The sequence below is a fragment of the Erythranthe guttata genome, chromosome 14 (genome assembly GCF_056151865.1).
Source record: "Erythranthe guttata isolate IM_541 chromosome 14, IM_541, whole genome shotgun sequence".
Lineage (NCBI taxonomy): Eukaryota > Viridiplantae > Streptophyta > Magnoliopsida > Lamiales > Phrymaceae > Erythranthe > Erythranthe guttata.
The window spans coordinates 8,882,509-8,907,720 of record NC_142546.1 but is presented as its reverse complement, the minus strand read 5'-3'; the positions used below and the strand labels follow the sequence as shown (position 1 = coordinate 8,907,720).

General features: G+C 36.6%; 5 protein-coding genes and 1 non-coding gene across 9 annotated transcripts; 1 reads left to right on the top strand and 5 right to left on the bottom strand.

The window, feature by feature from the left end:
• Nucleotides 1–47: 47 nt before the first annotated feature.
• Nucleotides 48–3,439, bottom strand: SULA (NAD(P)-binding Rossmann-fold superfamily protein). Of its 2 annotated transcripts, none has more exons than XM_012978263.2 (12): nucleotides 3,215–3,439; nucleotides 3,038–3,088; nucleotides 2,703–2,781; nucleotides 2,540–2,599; nucleotides 2,284–2,402; nucleotides 2,060–2,183; nucleotides 1,542–1,603; nucleotides 1,350–1,452; nucleotides 945–1,005; nucleotides 773–843; nucleotides 425–564; nucleotides 48–293 (listed from the first exon to the last, which is right to left on the bottom strand). In XM_012978263.2, exons 1-12 carry the CDS (start codon nucleotides 3,296–3,298, stop codon nucleotides 192–194), a joined length of 1,056 nt encoding a protein of 351 aa, XP_012833717.2. In that variant the 5' UTR covers nucleotides 3,299–3,439; the 3' UTR covers nucleotides 48–191. The 2 variants fall into 2 exon arrangements, with proteins under 2 accessions (XP_012833717.2, XP_012833718.2); XM_012978264.2 differs by having other exon boundaries at nucleotides 2,703–2,778; nucleotides 3,215–3,389.
• A 138-nt stretch (nucleotides 3,440–3,577) lies between these two features.
• LOC105954600 (NADH dehydrogenase [ubiquinone] 1 beta subcomplex subunit 9) lies at nucleotides 3,578–6,080 on the bottom strand. Of its 2 annotated transcripts, XM_088812766.1 has the most exons (7): nucleotides 5,993–6,046; nucleotides 5,802–5,951; nucleotides 5,642–5,683; nucleotides 5,145–5,226; nucleotides 4,726–4,781; nucleotides 4,081–4,159; nucleotides 3,578–3,862 (listed from the first exon to the last, which is right to left on the bottom strand). In XM_088812766.1, the coding sequence occupies exons 2-6, from the start codon at nucleotides 5,928–5,930 to the stop codon at nucleotides 4,118–4,120; spliced, it is 351 nt and encodes a 116-aa protein (XP_088668892.1). In that variant the 5' UTR covers nucleotides 5,931–5,951; nucleotides 5,993–6,046; the 3' UTR covers nucleotides 3,578–3,862; nucleotides 4,081–4,117. The 2 variants fall into 2 exon arrangements, with proteins under 2 accessions (XP_088668892.1, XP_012833719.1); XM_012978265.2 differs by having other exon boundaries at nucleotides 5,802–6,080.
• A 903-nt stretch (nucleotides 6,081–6,983) lies between these two features.
• LOC105954515 (kinesin-like protein KIN-7E) lies at nucleotides 6,984–13,481 on the bottom strand. 2 transcript variants are annotated; one of them, XM_088813546.1, is made up of 13 exons: nucleotides 13,274–13,481; nucleotides 12,241–12,513; nucleotides 11,725–11,814; nucleotides 11,526–11,626; nucleotides 11,237–11,350; nucleotides 11,071–11,152; nucleotides 10,898–10,965; nucleotides 10,741–10,806; nucleotides 10,502–10,626; nucleotides 9,581–9,914; nucleotides 8,641–9,495; nucleotides 8,111–8,391; nucleotides 6,984–7,480 (listed from the first exon to the last, which is right to left on the bottom strand). In XM_088813546.1, the coding sequence occupies exons 2-13, from the start codon at nucleotides 12,461–12,463 to the stop codon at nucleotides 7,168–7,170; spliced, it is 2,652 nt and encodes an 883-aa protein (XP_088669672.1). In that variant the 5' UTR covers nucleotides 12,464–12,513; nucleotides 13,274–13,481; the 3' UTR covers nucleotides 6,984–7,167. The 2 variants fall into 2 exon arrangements, with proteins under 2 accessions (XP_088669672.1, XP_088669673.1); XM_088813547.1 differs by lacking the exon at nucleotides 13,274–13,481 and having other exon boundaries at nucleotides 12,241–12,620.
• Nucleotides 13,482–13,766: 285 nt separating this feature from the next.
• Nucleotides 13,767–16,728, top strand: LOC105966977 (protein FAR-RED IMPAIRED RESPONSE 1-like). Its single transcript, XM_088812668.1, has 3 exons — nucleotides 13,767–13,808; nucleotides 14,061–15,271; nucleotides 15,357–16,728. Exons 1-3 carry the CDS (start codon nucleotides 13,767–13,769, stop codon nucleotides 16,726–16,728), a joined length of 2,625 nt encoding a protein of 874 aa, XP_088668794.1.
• Nucleotides 16,729–19,549: 2,821 nt separating this feature from the next.
• On the bottom strand, nucleotides 19,550–19,622 carry TRNAE-CUC (transfer RNA glutamic acid (anticodon CUC)). Its single transcript has one exon. It is a non-coding gene; the product is annotated as a tRNA-Glu (tRNA).
• Nucleotides 19,623–20,020: 398 nt separating this feature from the next.
• LOC105954581 (cytochrome P450 84A1-like) lies at nucleotides 20,021–22,705 on the bottom strand. Its single transcript, XM_088814024.1, has 2 exons — nucleotides 21,777–22,705; nucleotides 20,021–20,747 (listed from the first exon to the last, which is right to left on the bottom strand). Exons 1-2 carry the CDS (start codon nucleotides 22,692–22,694, stop codon nucleotides 20,124–20,126), a joined length of 1,542 nt encoding a protein of 513 aa, XP_088670150.1. The 5' UTR covers nucleotides 22,695–22,705; the 3' UTR covers nucleotides 20,021–20,123.
• Nucleotides 22,706–25,212: the final 2,507 nt, after the last annotated feature.

The window sequence follows — 25,212 nt, the reverse complement described above, 5'->3', positions numbered from 1 at the left end:
AGCGATGTAAACAATACTATTCGAATAATTCTCTAACAATGTGCTTATTTTTATGTATAATCGAAGATATATAATTTATAATTAGTTCACATTCTACATTTTCACAGCAACATAATTATTTATTTAAGAAAAAAATGTAGAAAACAATTTATTTATTTAAAATAAAACAATAAATACAAATATTTTTTCTCTCAAGACATGATTGATCTGAGAGCATCTTTAATGTAGGGATATTTGAATGAGAAACTGAGTTCCTTTGCCCTTTTTGGGAGCACCTTTTGTCCTTCAAGAACCTGCATTAAATAATAATATTAATAATAATAATAACCCCCAAGAAATTGATTTTTATTTTAATTGGAAATATTTATAATATTAATATATATTTAATTAAGAATTTTTTAATTTTTAAATATTTAAATCTTACCACACAAGCACCTTCACCAAGAACAGCTTTGAGGGCAATATCTGGTACAGGCAGCCAAGAGGGCCTTCCCAAAGCGGACCCCAATTGATCGCACATCTCCGATAGTCGAACGGGGTTTGGTGCTGTACCGTTTATCACTCCTGTTTTTTTTTTTTTCAAATTCCAGATAATATTAAATATTAATTTAATCCAATCGACCAGTTTTCGTAATTTATTAATATTCTAATGCATATCGGTATTTGTGTTGATAATCTCCTAAGGCCTCGTTTGGTTGGCGATATAGGATTATGACCAAACGAGATCTACGTGTGAAATCTTATATGCAAATTCACAAACTTTTTTCGTCACCTTTATAAGAAGGGTTCGATAGAGCTTCGTAGATCAAGTTTACTAAGTCGTCGACATGAATCCACGAAAACCTGACAAAGAAAAAAATAAGGAAACGTAAGTTATTAAAATCTGATATTTTTTTTGTTTACGAAATCGTCAAACAGCCAAACAAGTCCTAAGAGAGTTTTACCATTGCTTTCCGGTGCCCAAAGGCCCACCAGCAAACATCATGAAGAGGGGTATCATTTTAGCTGTAAGAGATTCCAAAAAGGCGTCAATAAATTACAATTTCGACAGTATCGAATATGAAGAATTAATTAAAAAAAACACCCGTTTTTACGAACAAAAGATGCCAATTTATACATTATGTACTCGAAAAATAATAAATTTCTATTTTAAAATACTAGTTTTTTTAGAAACGATGGGGGTCATGGCCCCCCCTGTGCCCCTATGTTAGCTCGATCACTCGTTGAGTTCATTTCAATTCAAATTGCAACTTTAAAAATATAATCATTACGTAAAATATAAATCTCCCAACTTTGACATTAGAAAATTAACGGCATTCCGAAAGTAGTAAAGAATGGTAAAAAGTTACCTAAAGCACCGCCCTCTTTACCAAGAACAACACCAATACGAATCAACGCTAGTCTAACATCTTTGTCGACTCTTAAAGCCGATGCTTCCCATTCTCGACAAACCTGACAACCATAAAATAATCGAATTAGACTATTTAATTTAAACAAATCATTAAAAATATTTTGTATTAAAAAAAATTAATATCACTTGCCTCAGCTAGGTAATCATTTCCCGACGGACTTTGCTCGTCAAAGACTCGCGTTTCACTAGTGCCTGAAACAACAAACACAAAAATGTTTAATAATCTACTACATATTGCAGCTTGTTCAATTTGTTGTCACGATATTTCATATAGCAATAGGGCAAATTACGGCCACCCCCTGAGTTATTGTCAAATTACGAAAACTCCCCTCTGGTTTGGGTAATTACAACCATCCCTCAACTATGTATTATCTTACAAAAAAACCTCTTCACAGGTAAATTTAGGGATGTTAAACTGGTAAAACCGAACCGAAATTTCCGTTCGCCTACATTTCATACCGTTTACCGAACTGAATATACGATTTGGTTCGGTAAATAACCGAATTACATAAATTTTATGTAAAAATATTTAAAAGGTGAGATGGTTGTAATTACCCAAACAAGAGGGGTTTTTTTCGTAATTTGGCCATACCTCGGGGGTGGCCGTAATTTTCCTAGTAGCAATATAATATATATAGCGATGCATACCGTAGTAGCCGACTGCTGTTGCACTGATCAGAACCTTTGGGCGACGTTCGTTTTGCGAACCGTTAATTAAATCGACAACTTTGGAAGTTGCTTTGATCCTGCTTTCCTTGATCTCTTTCTTGATCTTAACAACATCCGAACGGAAAATTAATATATATAGATATAAATTTAATACAGCTTAGGTTGAACTTAGAAAAAAAGAAGTCGATAAAATTCGAGCATACATCGGGTGACCATCTGGTACTAATAGGCAATCCAGCGAGATTTACGACAGCTGTCGAGCCTTGAATGCAGTTTCTCCACTCTGCTTCCTCTGCTATTATGAGTCCCGGAAATTCCCTCACTAGTATATTTATATATATGAATAAATTAAACTTAATAAAAAAAATATGAACTTTGAAAAAAAAAGGGAATAAATTGGTCATTTTGATATCAAGAAAAGGAACGAAAAATTAACTTATAGCTTCATTACCTTCTTACCCGGAAAAATCGATAAGGCTTTCGACTTAGAGCGCGTCAGAACTCGCACGCGGTGATTATCTACACATATTCCGAAGGTGTAACAAAGTCAAATATACTTCAAAAATAATTCAAATTTGTTTATGATGAATTGAGTGATAAATATGAAAGTGGGAAAATGTACCTGCGTGCAATCTTTGAACCAATCGTTTACCGATGAAACCCGTGGCGCCGGTTACCGAAACAATCATCTCATCTCCCTGCTGTAAAAAAAAAAAATTGCTAGTAAAATATGTTTGCCTAACTCAATAAATTGCAGATGAAGAATGCTCGTAGTAAACAAGCGATTATTGACCGGCCCCATTGCACGAATAAATTCCGGAACTTGTCTGTATATATAACCATTGTTAAACTTTGTACCAATTTACATTTTGAAGCAATTTAACTGTTGAATTCTTTAGTTTTCAGCATATTCTTCTTTAGTCTAAATTTAATCTAGAGAGAGAATTAGTGCATTACCTTCTGAGATGACCTAACACAGAAAGATGTCATTCTTTGAAACTTCCATACCTGTAAAAAAGAAGATATAACAAGAAGGCTACTAAATTTGAAAAATGCATTAAAAAAATTAAACAATTGTAGAGAGAGAGAGTCTAGAGAGAGAGAGAGAGAGAGAGAGAGAGAGAGGTAACGAACTGTGGAAGTTTGGGGAAAATGGTGAGGCGGAGAAATGGAGTTTGCCCAAGAAATCGACGTGGCCCTACAGACCTCCATTTTCATTACAGTCTTTCAGATGAAGAATTTCAGACCAATATATCGACACCACTTTTTATTTCTTTTTTTTTCTCTATTCTTTTTTAATTGAGTCGTTATTGTACAGCCACATCAACCAGCTGCTCATATCCACACCAAACTTACCTCATTGGCTTTTTTTCTTTTTTCTTTTTTAAATAATAATAATAATAATAATAATAATAATAATAATAATTTTTTTTTTATTTTTTTTTTATTATTATTATTTATTTTCTTCTCTTTTTTACCTTTTATGCATCGCTACAGTTGAAGAATACTTGATTTTTTAAATTAAAAAAAAAAACTAATAATATATCTTAGCAGATCTTACATGAATGGTAGGTTTTTTTATGCACGTGTCTTTATTGATGTTATTACAAACTTATATTACAGATTTAAATGAGGGTAAAATAAAAAATGAACTTGGGATAGTTCGAGAATCGAAATGAAATGCTGATCAACAATACCAAAATCGAAGGTCTACAAATTGATCCAACTCGAACAACACGAACCAGTTGATATTATCACTCCCCGCCTCTCTATACTGACAACCTGCATTATTATTATGTACAAATTTCTCAGCATTTTTACGATAAATGTGGTAAATCGTAATTCTTTTTTAACAAATATATAACATCATAGCTGCCTCCACATGATCAAAATCGAGTTCGATATTAGGTTTTTCTATCCAGTTTTTTTTTTTTCCTCTCGCCCATCTCACTGTGCCACGAAAATAGTAAGAATAAGTCGAGTAAGAAGAGATTATTGACCTTTTATTTATTTATTTTCAAGACTAATCGTTGTACTTCAGTCATTGTCTTCCCGGCCAAAGTTGTAGATTATCTCAATCTGCAGAAACAAGAAAAAAATAAGTTGTGGAATTTATCAGATAACATACGATTGCTTAAAGTCACGATTCTCAAGATGAAACGGAGCATTGCATTATAGAATATATTAATTGTTCTTGTTAATCAATGTAGACGAAGAAAGAAAAATAATTATCGACAGCCCTATTGTTACGGAACATAAATTCCAGGGTAGAACTAACTAGTAACCCTAACTAAACAGTCAAAGTGCTTACGAGACAGGAAAAGAAGTGTAAATAAAGAATCGTGCATAATTTATGCCATCACATTATTTAAGCACAAAAAGATATTATTCCTTAAACATGAGAATATACAGCTAAGCATCCACGACAGAACGGAAATATAACTATGAAAAAATTAAACTTTGCCCACATTTTAAGACCAAAAGAGAAACAAGGAGAAAAAACAGAAGAGAGCAATTTCATACAGACGATCATAATTCGATGAACAGCAAACTAAATAATTTCTTTGAAATAAATAAAAAAAAAAAAAAGAGAGACAGAGAGAGAGAGAGAAAAAGCACAAGAAAACAGGTTTTAGATCAATTACCCCAGGAGGTGGTGTCGGGTTTCGGCAAAATTTGGTGCCACCTGGAGCCCATGGAACTATTCACCGGAAAACGAGTATTAGTAATCAAAATGCGTGGCCAAACAAATACCCGTTACAATTGTATACGTCAATCAGAACTGCGTCTATCAGTTATTAGAAGGTAACCTTATCCAGTTAACCTTAAATTGCATTATATAATTTATAAATTACAGGCAAGCATCATTTTGCTCGATATACGTCTATTAATGCCAATCCACTTATTCTAAGTAAACGTGCTAGGCTGCTAGCAGCAGCAAGAAACAACTAGAAAGCTCAGCATGTAAAATTACTTATCCCTTGGAAATAACCCTAAGAATGCATTCTTTAATGTCACAATTATTTGAATACAAAAGAACCAATTTAAAAATCCTAGTAGTTACCAATGTACGGATCGGGGTGCCGCCATTTATTGTAGGTTGTTTCACCAGCGTCTATCATTCTATCGATAACATCAACATCCGCCTGAAAGGCCATAATAGTAATAAACAACATAAAAATCATTTTCGAGCGTTGGTAAATATTATTTGGTTAAAAATATAACATTAAACAAAATTTTAATGATTTCTCAAATGATGAAATTTGTTCTCGTTTACTGATACATCGGGGCGCAAAATCCACTATGCATCAGTAACGAGAACATAAGTACACTTCCTTCTACAGGCACCATAGCAATTAGCAACAAAATTTAATTCGTAATCGAAAACAGGTGACTAATTTATTGAGTTTTAACCAATAATTCCATTTTCCTAATGTTTATATTTGAAAAAATGTGCATGAGATTCATTTTCTTCGAAATCGATGAGAGAATTATCAGAAAATTGAACTGAAAAAACAATGTTCCTAAAAAAAAAAATATCAATTGGAGAAGAGAACAAACCACTTGTTTGTTGGCCTCAAACTTCTCTCTGAGAGCATCAGCCTGATAAAAAAAAAACATAAAAATACTTGTGATTATATAATAGATTTACATAGATAATTATTTATCGAGATTTGAAATTGAAACAATGTACATAAATAAATCGTAAAGGAAGAATTACATCGGAGTAGAAGAGGTGGCGATGGACGGCCCAATTGAGAGTGTCCTTTAGAGCTCGCCTGTAGAGGATCCTAACTCTCTCCTTCTGTGCTGCTCGCCGAGCCAGATACGACGCCGTACCCACACTCATTTCTCCTCTCTCTCTCTCTCTCTCTCTCTCTCTCTCTCTCTCTCTCTCTCTCTCTGATCTCTGCAACTGTTTCTCTCTCTGTTCTATGAAATGAAGTTCCTTTGCTTATTTTGGGCATGACAAAACAAATACGACGCCGTTTCATGTAACGATTTGCTTCACCAGTATTGGGCCTGACAATCTACAAGGCCTAGTTAGTTAATAGAGGACTTTTGACCTCGGCCCAATTCTTCCATTAATAATATATTGCAATTGAATTTTATTTTCTAATTTCTTTTCATTTTTTTAATTCGATCGTTACTAATGAAAATTAAAATGAAATGCTATTTGCGGTCACAAAATTGCTATTCGCGGTTTATAATAAAACCCCCCAAAACTTTTAAAAATATCAAAAATCCACCAAAACTGCAAATAGCAAAAAAAAAAAAATATCGAAAATTCGAAATCAAGCTTGAAGAAGGGTTGGGCTTCGATTTTTTGATGTAATTTCGACTCTTTTATGTGTAATATGCATTGGGTAGGTCGATTACGGAACCAATTTCATGTTAAAAAACCCTACAAATCGATTTGTACGGCTTTTTTTCCGCAAAAAAATGTTCGAACGTCCAAGATTTGGGCGCCCATCTTGGGCGTTCGAACATTAAAAAAAAAAAAAAAAAAAAAAAAAAAAAAAAAAATTGCAGCTTGCACGCCCAACTTGGGCGTGCGCTGCATGAATGGGCGCCCAAGTTGGGCTTTTACGCGTTTTGGGGGGGGCGTTTGGATTTTTTTGGAAAGTTTTGGGGTTTCAGTGAAATAAAGTATTTTTGGGGGTTGTTATAAACCGCAAATAGCAATTTTCAAACCGCAAAAAGCAATTCCCTTAATTGTGGATGATTTAAATTGATTTGACAACTCTAGAATATTAATTACTATTCGAGATTGAAAAAAAAATTGTGGATGATACTCTCGTTGTCTTGATTTTTTTATTTTTTTTATTTTTTGTTTTTTTTATGATTATTTAAACTGTGAGATGTGTCTCGAATATTACTTATTATTCAAATTTCTGAAAACTAACTGGGAAACCAACACTTGAATAACTGAAAAATTTGATTACAAAATCTCAAGCACATGACACACAAAACCAAACCGTACAACAACAACATTTCCTAAACACCGGAAACAGAATTTCTAATTAACCTTAAAAACTATCGAGACAACCTCGTAAAAAAAAAAAAAAAAAAAAAAAAAAAAGATGTCACGCTGTTTTTTTCCAGGTAATTAATGATCTTCGGACGACGCGTGGAGGCGTAAAACTAAGTCCAAGCATCTCTTTGAGGGCTCGCCCGTTGTGCGAGAAACCAATAAGCTTGGCAACAATGGCAGCACTCTTTGTGATGTGGTCCGTTTTTTCGGTGTCGGTCCATAAAAGGTGAACCAGTTGTAGCCTCCTTTGTTTCGAGTTCAAATTAATACCCCACTCTTTGTAGATTCTGTTTCTTTCGTCTTCGGTGTATCTTTTATACATGAGCCTGCTTAGCATTTCTCTCTCGCGCCGAAGAGATTTCTTGCTGTTGTTAGTCCAAGAAAATCATATAATTAAGTTTAGAAAAAACACTAAAAAAAAAACACTGATTTTCAGGCTGTGATTATGGAAACAAAAAAAGGGAATGTGAGATGATGAAAAAATAATCGGAATTAGCACTTTCGAAAAAATTCCAATTTTCCGGAAGTGGAAGAATTATTTCCAATTTTGTCCCATAAAAGAATCAGAATTACGGAAATTAGAATGAAGAAACTTGTTCCAAAATCAGAGATTTTCGGATCGAAATTGGTTAAATTCGGAAATTTAAAAAATATATAATAATATTGATATTATAAGTGTAATTTTCGGAAAATAATCGGAATATTCGGAAATTAAAATCTGATCGGAAATCTGAATCTAACATGTATTCCAATTCTGTTTAAGAAAAATCGGGATTCGGAATTAAAAATATTGTTCCTACATCAGAAAATTCCGGATCGGAATCAGCGAAATTCGGAATTTCAGTTCCAATTCGAAATTCGGAATTACCATTGCTATTACTCAAAAACAAGCATGAAATGTATCCAACCGAATTATGTAGTTATTAAAACAAAAAAATCCCGCGAAAAACGGAAATACTACGTGAAATGACGGTGTTAGAGAAGTAAATAAATACCTTGATGCTAGTGTAAGAGTACGGCCATCTTGTCGAACCGAAGTTCCGGTGGTAAATATTTCCTTGAGAAAAGATAATCTCCTATGCTCTACCTCTACGTAGATGGAATCTTTTACGCGGTCTTTAATAAGGAGGATAAAATATGTCCTGTGGATCAGTGAAATATTGCATGTTTGCCACAGTTCGATTATCGATTTCCGCAATTTCTCAAACTTTAGAGGCCAATCATTCATCATTGGATCTCCTGCTATATTTTCATCTCTCTTTTCTATCTCTTGAATCTAACAACATAAAACAAGATTTAAAAATCAACATATTGAAGAATAAAAGGAGAGAAAAAAATAAGGACAATTTGGAGAATAGTTGAGATTTTATTGCATTCAGCACCCTGTGTTTAGTCTAATTGTTAAAAAATCCCCGTGTTATAAATATTAGCCAAAAAAAACCCTATAATGCAATTTTTTTTAGCAAACTACCACTAAAAACTCGAGTAATCGAGAACTAATATTGGGTTTTAGGATCACTCTCACCTGATGCCCGGTTCGATTTTCATACTGAATCTTTGCCATTTCTCTAAGTCCAGTGACGAAAGAACCGAGAGTGGGAATATCCTCTTCCTCATGGCTGTAGTTTTGATCCCTTATTTCATCCACGAAACTACTATAGTCAGAAGATCGAGAATCGCTTCTCGCAAGTCTTGCAATATCCGTACCGTAAATAACCGGAGGAAGCTTCCATTGCTTCCTTGCAAAGTTCTTCTCCAACGCAGTTGGTGGTGTACTGTCGCTTTGTAATTGTTCAGACATCTCAAATTCAGACAAGGCAGTCATTACATTAGCTTTACCACAACTTCGGCTTCTCGTAAGTTTGAAGCTTCCGGAAGCTTCCGTACTTGCCGGTGGGGCCCGGGGAGACGTTGATGCATTAGGGTTTTGTCTGAAAAGAGAATCTATCGTCTTCTCAACATCTTGAATTTTCTGATTTAATTCACCGTAATTACAATTAACAGTAGCTTGTGTACGTAAATCCGATAATGCATGTTCCAGAACGGGGCTATTTATAGAATCGGACAAAATCGGCGTGCTTTCTTCACTCTCACTAGTCGATTGGCCAAATGATTCGTTTGTTCTGTCAGATTTGTCCATCTCAACGCAACGTACTTCCTTACAGATTTCATCGGTATCTTGTCCGATTCCTAAATGAAGGTCCTCTGTTTTATGGCTTGAATCAGATATATCGTCGGATGAATAACTACTTTCGGAGTGAATTATTTCATCGTCTTTTTGCGAAGAAGCTTTATCAGTTTCAATAGCTCTGAGTAAATCATCAATTCGAGAATGAGCAAGATCCCGTTGCTTCTTTAGCTCGCTAATCTCTTTCTCTAACTGCAGATTAGTGAGGTGGGAAGCCACGTCAGCATGCAACAAAAATTCAATCATTTTGTAAACAAATAATCATATATGATATAACCTTTTCGATTTGCGTGTCTTTCTTTTTTAATAATGTGCCGTGGTCGCACACTGGATGTCCAGGTGTGCTCTTTAACTCGTTTTCCAACCGGGCAACCTCTTTCTGCAGATGTTTGACCAGTGCCTTGTCGGACATGACCACGTTGACCTGAGCATTTGTCGATACTTCTTTGGCACAGCTGGCGAATAAAAGGGTGTTTCTTGATTGCTCCACGTGGCTTCTAGAAGGGCTCAAGGTACAAATGATGGCTGTTCTTGCATTGCCTCCCAATGCAGGCTGCAGTATTCGCGTAAGCTTCGAGTCTCGGTAATTGATGTGCCCGTTTCTTCCTTTGCTGCATTAATTTTGAGATTCTTTAATTAGATGTGTGTGGAGAGAGAGAGAGAGAGAGAGAGAGAGAGAGAGAGGGGGGGGGGGCTGAACTCAGGGTGTAAACCAGACAGATCAGATCGGAATTAGCCCTTTCGGATCGATTTTGTCGCAAGTTAAAAACTAAATCCAATTCCGTTCCAAAAAAACAGAAAAATCGAGAATGGAATTTCGGAAACTGGAATAAAAAAACTTGTTCCAAAATCGGAAAATTTCGGATTGGAATTGGCGGAATTCGGAAATTTAGAATATTTTGTCACCTAAAAAATTGGAATCTCATACATATTCCAATTCCGATCCAAATAGTTTCGGAAAAAATCGAAAATCAAAATTTTGGAATTCAGGATGAAAAAATATTGTTCCAAATCGGGAAGTTTCGGATTGGAATCGGCAGAAATCAGAAATTTCGTTCCAATTAAACTTTTAGGCGGTAATTAAGGCAGAAACCCGAAAAGGAAAACATTTATACACAACTACACATTCAGTATGATCATCCATCAAAACATTTAGCTAAGTCTAATTTGGCATAATAGAAAAAAACTAACTCAATACCTAAGTTTGCGAATGACAGTGCTTAGAGTTAGTAAACTACGATTTATATGGCAGCCTTCTTTCAGTCTTTGCCCAACTGATAATGCTTGAGACGCCCTCTCACTTCCTGCTAAATCGACAAAATTCTGCACGCAAAGATATAATAAGTTACTTATTAGCTGAGCAATCTATATCTATTTAAATTAATTAGCATATACACGAATAGCGAAACTTAATCAACAAATTCAATTTTTCTCTACCACACTCGCAGCAAGGGTGGTTGAGTTGCCCTTCCCTATAAACTCGCGAGCAGTGCTCTCAATCGTCTGGAGAAATTCGATAAAAAAATGCCGAATTGAGACTTCAAAATAAATAAATAAATAAATAAAAAGACGAGAGGAGTGAGGAGGATCAAACCAATCTAAGTATTTGATGTGATCTAGAGCTTGCTTCATTCAACGAGGTCTCCCCAACTTGTCTTTGTGCTACGCGTAAGTTAAAAACAAACACATAATACATACGGCATTACCTTGTCGACTAAGCAAAGCTAAAACCGTAGACTAAGTGACGGAAAAATAAGTTTCACTAACCTTCGCAGATGGATAACAACTCTTTGAGGTGATTCCAATCCCTCAAAGTTTCTTCTGTGAGTTTCTCTATAATCGTCCCTCTCTGCAAAATTAAGAAATTAAATTAAGAAAAAACAACATCTGTAAACGTACAAGACGAAAATTAATATTTGAAAAGAAAACTCACTTCTGGATCATCGAGCATGCGTAGTGGAGTATTCTCCGTGCTAAGGAGGTCTCTAACAACTTCGTTATATATCTCCATTGCAGAAAACTTCATAACGAATGCTCTTTCTTCATGCTGTGAGAGAGAGAGAGAGAGAGAGAGAGAGAGAGAGAGAGAGAGAGAGAGAGAGAGAGAGAGCATATCATTTCAGCGACTTTTATTTAACATTTCCAGTAAAATTGAGGCACACTTTGCTAAACCTCGAGAGAAAAAGATATCAGAGGAATTAGAGCTAACAATTATTACTTACCCTTTGTACATATTCGTAAATATCAGTGACTGTATACTCGGTGATGCCATTCATCGTGTACGTTTTTCCGCTGCTTGTTTGACCATACGCAAAAACAGTAGCTGATAGATATCGATCCAAAAATGTTTACGGAATTAGTTGAAACCAATCAGTAGCACATAAATAAGAAATATTAGCTAATCCATTAATCTCAACTTACAGTTGACGCCATCGACAACAGAGAGAGCAATCTCCTTTATTCCTTCGTCATATACTTCCCTTGTTTGGCTGTCGCCCCTAAATACTCTATCTACGCACACAAACATGAACGAGCAAGATTTTCATAACATGATTTTATATAAGATGTTAAAAAGAGCTTATAAGATGCCTAAGAGCTTATAAGCTCTTCCAAAGCGTTTGGTATTTTTTTCTAAAAGATCTTAATTTTTTTTTTTAAATAATCTGTCGGAGAACAATAAGTTTTTTTTTAATAAGTACATCTACTCCACCTTTTTATTTAAGATCTTATAATGAATAAAAATAGTAAATAAGCTCAATATCCAAACACTTTAATAAATTAATTGTAAAAATAAGATGTAACAGCTTATCAGCTGTTTAAAACAGTATATCAGACGTAAGAGCTTATCAGCTGTTTAAAATAAGCTTAGCCAAACGGGCCCTAAGTTTTCTCACAGGAATCGGAAAAATCATTGAATTTTGGTATTTAATGACTTACCAAAAGAATAAGCTGTGGGAAGTCCAGACCGCTCCTGAAGGCTGTTTCGATACAAAATGGTGGTCGAATTGATGCATTCCCAATCGGCAACTTCGTTCCGCGCGATTTCCTTTTCGCTCAAAGGCCTTAATCTCACCAACACTAAAATCTTCTCTTCACTCACATCCCCATTACTTTGCAGCTTCTCCCAATTCATCAAATCTTCCGCACCAATTTCTCCCATTTTCTTTTTTCTTCCTCCACTCGTATTAGTTTAAAACTATTCAGTGGGACCTACAGCATAGCAGTCGAGCACATTGTTTAATCTTCAACAAACAAAGCTCAACAGCTAATTAAGCAAAAAGGATTAACCCCCCAACTAATGTAATTATGATTAAGCTAAAAGGGAATTGTTAAGGGGTTGTTGTAATTAATCATTTTGCTTAACACTTTACTTCCAAAAGAAACCTAACATTCCATTATTCTTCAGAGTCAGAAAATTACTCAAGGTTAGATAGCTTTGCTTAATGGGGACCCCAACTATGCTTCAATTCCAAGTAATCATCCTAAATTTCTTTATTCTTTTTCACAAAAAAAAAAAAAAAAAGAGAAAAGAAAAAGAAAAGAAAAGTACTAATAAACCCCCAATAATCAGACATATATATATAATACATACATACAGAGTGTATAATTTCATAGCCTTACACTACACAGAGGTACAGTGAGACTATAAAATAAAATAAAAAATGTAATTATTCGGAGAAATTATAACTAAATCAAAAATTATTCGTGACCAAACTACATAAAAACATCGGCATGTGCAGGATTTCATCATGAAAACACATCAATAATTCCAATTTAACGGTTTAAAAAAAAATTAAAAATTTAATAAAAAAAAACAGCCACCTTTACTGAGAAATGACTCCTGCAGATATGTAATGCACACACAATTTCAAAATTATTTTTGTGCGGATTACTAATCCGCCATTAACGAAAACAAAAACTCCCAAAGTTTAAATGGAACAGTACAAAAAAAAATCGCCGAAAATCATACCTGCTGCATATGAAATCGAGCGAATTTCGACGGACTTCATTCAGCATTTGCAACTGGTTTATCTCTCTAAGTAATTTCTCTCTCTATATATATGCACACGTATATTTGTGCGCATAAATACACACACAGAGTAGCACCGTTGCACAGTGAGGTGAGGTCAGAGAAGATCCGTGTGAGCTTTGAACGTTATAATACTTGTTGCGCATCTGGGAGGGAGAAGTGTGTGGAATGACGAAATTACCCCTTGCTTTTTTACTTTTAAAAAGCCTGGGGGAGAAGCACGTGCCCACGTGACCTCGTCGGTGTATTTTATAGTAAATACGGATAAATGGATAATTAAGGTACCAAAGGTAATTAATTTTGGGATTTGCTTTTTACCGTTTGAAAAAGGCTATTTACCGTTCAAAAAAACTCTCTCTCTCTCTCTAAAAAAAATTGCTCTCAAGACAATTTCTTCACAAATCATTCTTATTGGTGTGATATACGAACATAAATGAATTTATCGAATGAAGATCGGGATAGCGAACACAGCGAGGTAAAAATTCCGTCTTTTCGATCGAAAAAACTGGGCTAAACATTCAAAAGCCCAACTTGGGCGCCCGACAGTGCAGTGCACGCCCATGTTGGGCGTGCAGTTGGCTGTTACACGCCCATTTTGGGCGTTTGTAGGCCAACTGCACGCCCAACATGGGCGTGCACTGCACTGCCGGGCGCCCGACTTGGGCTTTTGAATTTTAAACCTTTTTTTTTTTTTTTTTTTAAATCAATTTTTTTATGTTTTTTTCAGGACGATACGACTACATTTGAAGTTGATCATACCGATTATTTTACCACTACTCAGTTGTTTGACTCAAAGGATGAGGTAGTGGTTTGGGTGAGGTTCGTTGCAAGAGGTCTTTTTGTGAAAATAGTAAAAAGAAGCAGTCCTAAAAAAAAGATTTTTTTGACTTGTGACCTATTCGGGGAAAAACGAGAATGTCCATCAACTAATCCAGAAGCGCGCCCGAGAAGGACCGGTAGCAAAAAGATAGGCTGTGGTTTTTATATTGTCGGAGAGCTACGATGGGATGATAAATGGGAGGTCAGAGTAATATACGGGAAGCATAATCATGTTCCGATATACAAGTCCGGGCATGGGATGAGTGCATTGTCTCAGGAGGAGGCGAAGATCATTAGTGATCTGTCACAAAGTCATGTGCCGCCCAAGAAGATTTTGGCTAACTTGAGACAAAATGGTTTGGGCCTCGATGCTTATTCAAAACAAATATACAATCAGAAGGCGAAATTGAAAAGACTATCTAGGGGTGACCGTACAGTGATGCAACATTTGATTGGGTTGCTTGAGGAGCATAACTATTACAAGTGGTTCCGCACTGATGAAACTACACATGCAGTTACTGATTTGATGTGGGCTCACCCTCAATCTGTGGAATTGTTAAGTAAGTTTCCGTACGTATTACTACTTGACAGTACTTACAAAACAAATCAGTACAAATTGCCTTTGTTGGAGATTGTTGGTGTTACTCCTGTCGGGAAAAATTTTACTGTTGCAGTCGCATTTTTGCGCCATGAAAATGAAGACCATTACACATGGGTGTTGCAAAAGCTGAAGAGACTTTTCCCCCCTCAGACTCTACCTAGTGCCATCGTGACGGATCGAGAGTTAGGGCTCATAAAGGCGCTAGAGAATGTATTTCCGACCGTACCTCATCTCTTATGTCTTTGGCACATTAACATGAATGTGGGGCGTCGTGCTTCAAGATGTCTCGGCAATAGTAGGCGTCGCGGCACGGCTTTTGTAGTTGGCGTGTGGCAAACTTTGGTAAAATCAGTGTCTGAAGAAGATTTCGCCAGGAATTACACAGCTTTGACGGACGAGTACGCGAATTATCCAGATTTGATTGAGTATCTCCAATACACTTGGCTCGTATACAAAGAGAAATTTGTAAAAGCATGGACGGATCTAATTTTCCATTTGGGTAATACATCGACAAGCAGGTATTTATTTATAAGTGGTTAAATACATATACTTAACTTACTGTCATGTAGTTTATTGAAACATAGCATATTCTAAACATATTAGGGTGGAGAGCAACCATAGAGCATTGAAGAGATGGTTGGAATCGTCCACGGGTGGCTTCGACACATTTTGGGCACAGTATCACTCAATGATGAAAGATCAATTTAACGAGATACTAGCCGATTTTGCAAAATCAAAGAGGATTCGGGCCCAGACGATCAACGTGCCCGTATTTAAAATATTGTCCAGTGGAATTGTAACACATAATGCTCTGCAGATGTTGGACGATGAGAAGGATGAAGACATAGACGGTTGCGTCTGTTATATGAGGAAATGTCTTGGACTCCCATGCAGACATGAAATTAGTGCAAAGATGAATGCACGACGTGGTGTGTTTTATGCAGAGGATGTCCACATTTTTTGGAGGACATTTATTTCGGGATTCGGGGATTCCCTAGATGAAAGTGTTGGTTCTGTTCCCGACCACAGGTCACAGGCTATTGGCAGGCTAGAAGGGTTAATGAATGATTTGCGTGAGCGGTCAGAAATTGAGATCACGGACGTGACAGATGCCATTTTTGAACGAATGCATCCCGGGGCCATGGAAATGAATGCGCCACAAGTACTAGACTGCCCGAGAGGTAGACCGCGGACGAACTCTACACAGAGGGATTGGTCAGGGCATGAGTTTCCATTATTTCCGGGAGAAGGTGAAGAGTCTGGACGAGGGCGAGGACGAGGACGAGGACGATCACGAGGCAACAGAGGGCGTGGTTCATCTTCTGAGAGATCTAGCCGTGGTCGCGCTCGTTCATCGACCGTGAGTGGACCCGCAATAGGTCAAATTCCCCGACCCCCTTGGATGCGACACCTTCATTTCTGCCTTGTTCCGGAGGTTGTGACGTGGACGGACGTTCAAGGGGATGGTAATTGTGGTTATCGAAGCGTCGCGTGTGCAGTGAAGAACCACGAGGATGATTGGATGGATGTTAGAATGGATGTTTATAACTGTATTAAAACACACGAAGAGTTCTTCAAGGATTATTTCGGTGGTGGTAATTTAGTGTATCGGGTATTGGCGAGTGTCGCTTATTGGGACAACGCCCCAGCACCCTATGAGAAGTGGATGACTATCACGGACGTGGGCGTGGTTGTGGCAACATATTACAACGCGTTGGTCTTGTCGGCTAGCAGCTTGGGCAATCAGACTTATTTACCACTTTGGGCTCCCGAAGGTGTTTCACAGTTATCTTACGAGATGACTATACTATTTCTTGAATCAGGAAGCCACTTTGTGTATGTGAAGATGAATGACAATTGTCCGCTTCCTCCGTTTGATAGACAGTGGGCGAGGTATAGCAACAATAGTGTTGCATATCTACCAGAGGCGTTGCGGAGTCGACGTGAAATGTGGGATATTCTTAATAGTGTTTGATTTAGTTTTGTTTATTTTGTTGGAATGAATGTGTTACTATTGACATTGTATGTTATTATTATTATTATGTTATGATGTTATAATAATAATAATAATTATTATTAACCTAATAATAATAATAATAATAATACTTAAAAAACGAAAATCAGGTCCTGAACACTAATAAACGGAAATCAGGTTATGGTTACAACATATTTTATTAAACATAAATTTAGCTTAAAAAACGAAAATCAGGTCCTGAACACCTAAGTATCCCTCGTCCTACGCCTGCGGTGAGAATGTCGCCTTTATGATGTATCACCTGCCACCGTTTACACCACGGCTCTCCCGTAACATGTGCGTTAACCATCGGAGGCCGGAAACACGAAAAATACTCATATATCCAACACTACAATACGGGAAATAATAATACGGCATAATTAATAAAATATGCAACAACAACAACAACAGCACCAACAGCAACAACAACAACAACAACAACAACAACAGCACCAACAGCAACAACAACAACAACAACAACAACAACAACAACAACAACAACAACAACAACAACAACAACAACAACAACAACAACAACAACAGCAACAACAACAACAACAGCAACAACAACAACAACAGCACCACCAACAACAACAACAACAACAACAACAACAACAACAACAACAACAACAACAACAACAACAACAACAACAACAACAACAACAACAACAACAACAACAACAACAACAACAACAACAACAACAACAACAACAACAACAACAACAACAACAACAACAACAACAACAACAACAACAACAACAACAACAACAACAACAACAACAACAACAATAATAATAATAATAATAATAATAATAATAATAATAATACCTCTAATAGTGTCAGACATCCAGCAATCTGCGCCGCCTCAGCTCGCGTAGCCATGCCCAACTGTCGGTACAGATAGGCCAATGTAGCCGAACCCCAAGAATACTCGCGAATCAGATTGATTTCCTCTAACAGTGGGAAAAAATCTGCTCTGACCTTCGATCCACTCTTATCCACGAACAACAACTTTCCGAGCAAGTATGCAATATATGCTCGTACTCGATACGCGGAAGGAAAGGTAGAATTGTCGCCATATTTCACCTCCAAATCATCTAACCGGGGTCCGCCACCATACCACCAATGCTCCATAAGTGCGGGGTCGACTCCGAAAGCTCTCGCACCAAGCTGGATCGCGTCGGCCTTATCCATCCAGACGTTAGGGCGAGTTCCACTAACTCGCAAACCCATGATGAAATGCACGTCGTGCAGGGTAATTGTCATCTCACCGAATGGCATGTGAAAACTGTTGGTGTCCGGCTGCCACCTCTCAATAAAAGCCTCTATTAATGGGTTATTGTGCTGAGGCAGCGAACAATCACGCAAGTGATACAAGCCGGTACTCTCAAGTAGTGAGACACAATCATCGTCGTCGGGGCCCGGCCAAGTACACTTCGCGTGCGACCGTAATTTAACCATATGTCGTCCCTGTTCAAGATATATTCATATATAAGTATACCACAAACAAGTGTAAATATTATAAACAAAATTTATTAATATTAATAAGTATTACCTTTCCCTCCCAAATGTCGTAGGCAATATGTGCTCCAAAACTTGGAATCAAGTGAGCGTATTTAGGTCCACTGGGTGTCTCACCGGTCAACATCCAAGGTCGAGAAGGAAGTTTTTTTCTCGGAGCGGTGCGGGACCTCGAGGCAGGATTAGAACCACCGAAAGTACCACCCATCGGGACAGGAGGCGGAGTCGGAGTCGGAACATCCTCGTAATCGTCATCGGATGGAAAATCCGGCACCGGAAACTGATACTTCTGCTGAAAGCGTAGTTGTGGATCGTACTCGTACTCCTGCGGCTGCATATATGCATCCATGGGTGCATCCATCTCCTGCTCGGCCTCTGTCTCTGTCTCCTCCTGAATCATCGTACGTGGGGGTACAAAAGCACCAGTGCGTTCCCCACGACGTTTAGAACTAGTCACATTTCTATTATGTGTCCTTCCCTCCCGTTCCGCAGTAGTCTCCACCACCGGATCTGCAGGTGGACGAATCAGGGGTCCTTTCCCTTTTCCGAGTCCGAATTTTTTCGCCCAATTAGACATCCTGTAAACATAAAATTATATTAAATTTACTAACTTATTTTAATTCAGAAAAAAAATATTTCTTTTAAATCAAAAAAAAAAAAAAAAAAAAAAAAAAAATATATATTTAAATCGAACGCCCGGTTTGGGCGTTTCCCGGCCGAACCGACGCCTGGACCGGGCGCCGGTTCGCCCGGGAAACGCCCAAACCGGGCGTTGAAACACTCATTTCACGCCCAAACCGGGCGCTGGCAGCATGAACCGACGCCCAAAGTGGGCGTCGGTTCATGCAGCCAGCGCCCGGTTTGGGCGTTTGGCTCTAACATCCGAAAAATTCAAAAGCCCTACAAATCGATTTGTAGGGCTTTTAAACATGAAATTGGTTGCAAAATCGAGTTACCCATTGCATATAACACATGTAGGTGTTGAAATTACCTGAAAAAATCGAAGCCCAAGCTCGATTTTGGTTGATTTCGAAATTTTTCGAAAAAAAAAAAATTTTCTGAAATTTTTGGAATGGGGGGTAATTGGAGAGAATTTCGAATTTTAGGGGTTTTAGAGAGATAAACTGTTTTTTACTTTGAACGGTAAATAGCACTTATTAGCCCGTAAAGAGCATTTTCTTTAATTTTTCTTTTCCCTTAAAAAAAAGGTAATTTTTTTTTTTTTTAAAAATTAATTAAATGTCGGACCCTGAAACAAAAATTCCGTTGCCGGGACTTGAACCCGGGTCTCTCGGGTGAGAGCCGAGTATCCTGACCAACTAGACTACAACGGATTATCGATATTTACCTCAATATAATAGTATCTAAACTGTCAATATATTTTTTTCACATAATACTTTTTCCTTTTTTCTTCACAGAATTAATTCAAACACAAAAAAGATCGTCTGAATACTATGATTAATTGTTAACCGTATTGGACAATTGGCCTAAAAGCAAATCGCCCAGGTTTAAAATATACGAGGTTCTCACTGATCACATACTATAGTGAATAGGTTTAGGATAAAAGTAGCACCCAGTGAACTTCATTAGGTGCACGTTCGACAAAATAAAGAGATTATAAACAGCTCGATTGGGCCGCACTAATTCGTAAGTCGAAACTATGCAAGTATGCAACACACTTTTACAATTGTTTCTTGCATTCTAAATAATAAATGTTTTTTTTTTGTTTATTCAAATAAGCAAAACCAAACCAAACAAAACCCTAAAAAATCATATATTATAGATTCAAATTATCCCAATCACATATAATAACTTAATTTAAATAAAATTAGAATTCAAAGCAATGGAATATTAAGACGATGTTTTGGTACGGCCACAAGTTGGACAGCCCTTGGTGCAGTGAGCCCAAACAAATCATTCATATCAAGCTCATTGGGCTTCATTCCATCTGGCAGCTCCCAATTGAAGCTATGGCAAAGGTGGGCCACGGTCAACTCCAGCCCGTAGAGCCCCAATTGCATACCGGGGCAAGACCTCCGCCCCGACCCGAACGGTATGTACTCGAAGTTGCTCCCCTTGAAATCGGGCGTCCCATCTTCCAAGAACCTCGACGGGTCGAACTTATCCGGGTCGGTCCACTGGGTCGGGTCCCGCCCTATGGCCCACACGTTGATCATGACCCGTGCCCCCGCGGGGATTACGTAGCCGTTGATGGTTGCTTCACTGGCGGTCTCGTGGAGGAGGAGAGGGATCGGAGGGTGGAGGCGGAGCGTCTCCTTGATGACGCATTTGAAGTAGGGGAGCTTCTCGAGATCCGATTCGTTGACTTTTCGGTCAAACCCTACGACTTCCGCGAGTTCTTGTTGCACCTTTTTTAGGTCTTCGGGGCTTTTCATTAGCTCTGCCATGGCCCACTCTATGGCGGACGCCACTGTTTCAGTTCCACCAAACATGACATCCTAAAATATAAATAGAGATTATTATTATTATATTATCATCAGTGACTGAGCCAGAATTTTATGCCTGCGAAGTAAATACAACACTAAATATAAATAGAGATAATAACTTCAAAACTATCATATTTAGCATTTAGCAGCTAATGAAGCAAATTATTGCACCAAACTATTATATATCTATACATATGCCTTAAATCCAAAATTAAAACTGTAGCAACGTGAAATTTTAAAATTTAAAAAAAAAATAATAATAATAATATAAACGATTTTTGTCCAATAGGAAGATTAGGTGAAGATAACGTGAATAATGCTATTATTTGGAACCAAGCCTATAATGATCATCACAACCTTCCAAGAAAGATTTGGATGATTTGACTCCCAAAATTAATTTTATTTTTCCCTTAAAACGCAAATGGATTGATATTGTTACCTTGTTCAAAAATTTATTGGATTGTGAGGGATGTAATTCGGACGGAGTGGATCGGAATATGCCATTTCAGATAAGAAAATTTGATTTTTTTCGCACGTGAAAATTTAGTTCCAATTCCGTTCCCAAAAGAATTGAAAATCATAATTTCGGAAATTGAAACGAAAAAACTTGTTCCAAAATCGAAATATTTTGGATCTTGGATCGAAATCGGCATAATTGGGATGTTTTTCAATTTTTGCTCACCTTAAATATAAAATGCATATTAATATTGGTATTTTAAATGTGAATATAATATTCGTAAGGAAAAAAAAAATCAGAATTTTAGGAATTATTTTCAGAACTTTAATCAGAATCTCATATATATTTCAATTCCAATCCGAATAGTTTTGGAAAACACTGAAGTCGGAATTTCAGATTGAAAAATATTTTTCCAAAATCGGAAAATTTCGTCGGCCGAAATCAAATAAACCTAACCACACGAATCATATATCTTGTTTTTCTAATAAAAAGACATGCACAAAAATAAATATAAAACAAAGAATAGCATTGAAAATGAAAGAAAAAAAATATAAATAGAGAGAAAAAAAATAAAAAAATCTTACCATGATAAGAGCCTTGATGTTGTCTCTAGTAATGCTAATCGACGACGACTTCAAATCGTTGTTCGTATTCCCGTTTTCATCGTAAAATTCCATGAGCTCGTCGACCATATCATCCTCGACTTCCTCCTCCTCCTCGGAATTTTCATAATTATTGCATTTACGATTTTTCTTATTTATATGATCGTCGATAATTTTATCGATAAATCCATCGAGTGAGCCACGTGCATTGGTGAGTCGTGTGTTCAAATCCCGGCCGTTCATCCACCCCAACCACGGGAAGAAATCGGCGATATTAAACGCCCCGAAAAGCTTCGAAAATTCCTGCATGATCTTAACGAACTCCCCTTGCCCATCTCTTGAGACGGAGCCAAACGCAGCCCTGTAAGTTATGTTCTTGGTCAACCCAAGTACCGTCTCGCCCACGTTGACCGACGACCCGACCCGGGAATCTAGGGTTTTGACGAACGAATCTATTTCTTCGCGGGCCGAAGCCCATGACCCGGCCCGCTTCCGACTGAAGAGCTTTGTGACGCAGATCTTCCGCATCTGCCGCCAAAAGGGTCCGTAGTGGGCGAATGCCATGTCAGCTCGGTCGTAGGTTAGGTAGCGTATGGAGTTGTTCGCCGGGCGATTGGAGAACACGTGGTCCTGGGTCTGGAGTACCTCACGCGCCATCTCCGCCGTGGAGACGGCCACCATGTGGATGCGGCCCATCTTCATGTGGAAGAGGCCGCCGTAGGTCTTGGCTAGCGCCGCCAGGCCGCGGTGGTTGAGTTCGCCGGACATGGTCATGTTGCCGATCACCGGAAACCCCTTTGGCCCCGGCGGAAAACGGCGCCGTTTGGTGGAGTGCAGATTCGTCAGCAAAACAGTGACGAGAAAGAGGAGAAATAGCGACGCTGTTGAAATGAAGTCCATTGCTCTGTGATTTTTTTTATTTTGACTTCTTTGTTAAATCTGTATTTATAATGACAGCAATATATATATATATATATATATATATATATATATATATATATATATATATATATATATATATATATATATATATATATATATATATATATATATATATATAATCCGTGCTGGAAATCTCAAAGAATTACAGATTTTATATATATTACATAAGGCAAATTAGGACTATCACTCCTTATATAAAGTCAATTTAAAAAAAAAATTATGTTTGCATAATTACAAGCACATTCCTCTTATGGAAAAAATCACTTATTTTTAATAAATTTAGGAGCATTTATTCGATAAAAAAATTACAAAAATTGCGGGTTATGACAAAATTTCATACCGTTTAGCGATTGGTTCGATAGGTAACCGAATTACCAAAATTTTATTAACAATATTTAAAATTTTGATTTTTTTTTTATTCTTTTAATAAATTTTAGTTTAAATAGTAATATTACATTTATAAACATATATATAATAAAATAAAACTGAACACTACACTGAATTAACAGTTTCGTTCGGTTCGGTTCGATTCGATCGGTTTACCGACCGAATCAGCACCCTTAGGTAAATTTGATATCGTAAGAGTGGATGTGTAAGATAATCTATAAGGGGTGATTGTAATTATGCAAACAAAGAAGATTTTTTTTTTGTAATTATACCTTATCTTAGGGGTTGGTGGCGGTAATTTACCCATACTATATATTTATATTTAGATAATTACGCATTAAATGAAATATTTAATTGAAATTGCATTATTGTGTATATTTACAAAAATGGAAAGTAGTTATATTTAATGTGTATATATCAATTAGTAACGTCAATAAGTCAAGTCAATGAAGTCAACACTAAATATTGTATGCACTTCATGAATTTCATGTTTACTCACCAAATTAAGAATATCCGTTACCATAAATTATTTATGGGGCTTTTAATATCATATGCTAATAAAATATTAAATAGTACATCGGGGATTTTGTCTTGTAATTATTGATGATTAACAATAAGTGCATATGCCTTATAATTTTATAAGAAATGTTTATTAATTATAACTGATATACAATTTAGTTGTAGATATTTTTTCTTTCTTTAACAATTCACTTTTCTAATTTCTTTATATTAAAAAAAAAGTTGTTTGTAAAAAACAAATTAGAAAAGGCAACAAGTTCCTTTCATTGAAAAAGAATTGGCGTTACATAAGTAGATGAGCAGCTCTCATGGAATCTTACGATAGATAATATATATTTTTTTCTTGGTTTGAAAGAATCAGCAGTCAACCATATATATAAACTTACACTCTCGTATAATAGCTTACAAACCATCATGTAAGATGTAAATCACACTATGGTAGCCATGTGCATTAGATAGCTAATATATTTAATTATATTTGCTATAAACTAAAGGCTAATATCACACATTTCGAAATATGCACTAATTTTAAACATCGACAGTCAGTAATGGGGAACTGAGAATCGTTTTTGTTCGCCTGGGTTTAACAACAAGTTTCCATGTGATGGACAACCGAGTACAGTGGACCACAACCGAATGTCGTGAGGCGTGAAAAATGCACTCTAAGATTTGCGCGTTTTCTAACAACAGTTAATTTCAAAATAATTGATAGCGCTTGAGGTCCTACAAGTTATATCAGAATCAGTGTCACGTATTTGGTTCCGTCATATTCGATACAACAATAGTTCATTTATTTTAATACATAAATAATTATAAAAATCAATAGTCATCCATTTTCCACTTCAAGGATTGTCAATTTATTTATTTTTTATTTTTTTTTATTTGATATTAAATATTGGCGAATTTTAGGATACGGTTTGGGCCTTTTTAGCCTTTGTTAAAGAGTATATATATATATATTGCTACATAAATGGGCCTCATCAGTTGAAGCCCAATAAATATTGTATATTCGGCCTCTTTTTTTTTTTAAATTCATTTTTAAATATTTCTTTTATTATAGGGTATTACAATCACCCCTGAGGTATGATCAAATTATGAAAACCCCCTCTTGTTTGGATAATTACAACCACCCCTTAACTCATTAAATTTAGTGGAATCTTCGAAATTATATGGAATATTATCACTTTTGTACCCGTTCTATCCCATTCGAACTCTACATTTTGAAGCAAGATGATCATAATATGTGTTTTTTGGCTTGTATATATCCGATTGTGGTACATCAGAAACTGTATTTTTACACAAAACGAGTAAAAACTAGAGAACATTCTACGAAATTTAGATGATTATGTTGAATTTGACACCATAAGAGTGGAGGTGTAAACCAACCCTCATTAGGAGAGTTGGTACCTAGCCTTTACCAATAGGGTAACAGTCTAGGGTTCGAGTCCCCCCTCCCCTACTTCCCCTTGTAATGGACTTGAATTTATTCAAAAAAAAAAAGTGGAGGTGTAAGAAAAAATATAATTGAGGGATAGATATAATTATCCAAACAAAAAATTATTTTTGTAAA